The sequence below is a fragment of the Pinus tabuliformis genome, chromosome 3_2 (genome assembly GCF_031772625.1).
Source record: "Pinus tabuliformis cultivar Carrire ecotype Pingquan chromosome 3_2, CPIR1, whole genome shotgun sequence".
Taxonomy (NCBI): Eukaryota; Viridiplantae; Streptophyta; class Pinopsida; order Pinales; family Pinaceae; genus Pinus; species Pinus tabuliformis.
This window is the reverse complement of record NC_142302.1, coordinates 698402156-698403854: the sequence shown is the minus strand read 5'-3', so window position 1 is coordinate 698403854 and position 1699 is coordinate 698402156. Positions and strand designations below refer to the sequence as shown.

The window sequence follows — 1699 nt, the reverse complement described above, 5'->3', positions numbered from 1 at the left end:
CATGACCATTTGGGGTGGCCTTCTGCAGTGATTTCCATCTGCTTTCATCATCATGAGCTAGAGAGTCTATGATGTGTTTTGTCTTATAAGTCAGTTCTATACAATGTTTAGATTTCAAAAGATTTCATTCATGGCGTTTCTTCTCCTGTAATTTCAATCAGGGTGGTCTCTGAATATTGTGGTTCCTTGTGCAGTAAATTCACTCTACATCATGGGAGAGGCTTACACACAGCTAGAGCTTAACATCATCTCAGCTCAAGATCTGAAGGAGATGCATCTTTTTGGCATGATGCAGACCTACTGTGTTGTATGGATCAATTTCGAGAAAAAGCTGACGACGCAAATTGACAGAACAGGGAGTGCAAACCCTACTTGGAACGATAGGGCCATATTCAGAGTGGAAGAGAGTTTTCTCCGCTGTGAAACCTCTGCTATGATGATGGAGATATACTGTGTGGGTTGCCTCAGGGATACCTTGCTAGGAACTGTGAGGGTCTTGCTTTCCACTCTCCTGAAGGGCTACGAGAGCACAGATTTCAGTGGGATGAGTTTCTTGGCACTGCGGGTCCGTCGTCCTTCTGGTCACCCACAGGGCATTCTCAACCTTGGCACCATGATTCTTGATGGAGTAGATCTTCACAGAATGAACAGATTCATCCTTGCAACTGGGGGGCTGTGGGTTTCAGAGATTTGATGGGGAATCCTATCGAACCCAGGCCTTCATTTGTGAGAAAATTATTGTCCATTAAACCTAATAATGTTGTTGATGCCCAAGAACAGCAAGCCCGCTGTCAAGAATTCAACAGTAGTGAATGCAAGGAATAGGGCAAAGATAAAGAAAAGCAGAAAGATGGTGGTGAGATGGTTGAGAAAATGGAGAAGAAGAAACCTGTTGGCTGCTATCAGATTCTCATGGCTCCGAAATTGAAAAGGAGTAAAGTTGGATTGAAGAATGGGGCTGCAAAAATTCATCTCAGTCCATATGATAGTAACATCTGTGGCAAGGAAGATCAAGATCCTGTTGTGGCTTACAACAAAGCAATAACAATTTATGCATAGTGTTATCATCAATAATATTATTGTGCAAGAATATGTTGGTTTTCTGTTATTATATTCTTTGTGCAAGTGCCTTCAATTCCTAGTTGATTCGTGAATTGCTTATTATGGTATACATAAAAATATTTAAAATCACGAGCCACTGTGGATGAAAGACTGGTTTATGTAAAAGTTTGAATAGATATATGAATCTGAAAAGGGCAAGTTCAGTGCCTTCAATCTGCTACTTCGATATATATTCTTAGCCTATGTGGATGAACATTGGTTTGTGTAAAAGTTTGAATAGATATGAGTCTGAATTTTGCAATGGGCATGTTCAGTGCCTTCAATTTTCTACTTTGATAGATACTCTTAGCCACTGTGGATCACACATTGGTTTGTTTAAAAATTTGAATAGATATATAAGTCTCAAATGGGCAAGTTCAGTGCCTATCATTATACTAAGATGGGCAAACTTACACATTCTCTCATACTGCGCTGTAAATTGATGGACAAACTTACACATTCCTCATACTGCACTGTAAATTGATGGACAAACTTACACATTCCCTCATACTGCTCTGTAAATTGAGCCTGTCGACTAAAAAATCCTCAGAGAAGAAAAAAAAAACAAAGATGTATTTTGCTAGAATTCCAAAAAGAA

General features: G+C 39.5%; 1 protein-coding gene across 1 annotated transcript; it reads left to right on the top strand.

Moving 5' to 3' along the window:
* The first annotated feature begins 211 nt into the window (after nucleotides 1–211).
* LOC149182537 (protein SRC2-like) lies at nucleotides 212–694 on the top strand. The gene has a single exon (XM_089414588.1). The coding sequence runs from the start codon at nucleotides 212–214 to the stop codon at nucleotides 692–694; it is 483 nt and encodes a 160-aa protein (XP_089270714.1).
* Nucleotides 695–1699: the final 1005 nt, after the last annotated feature.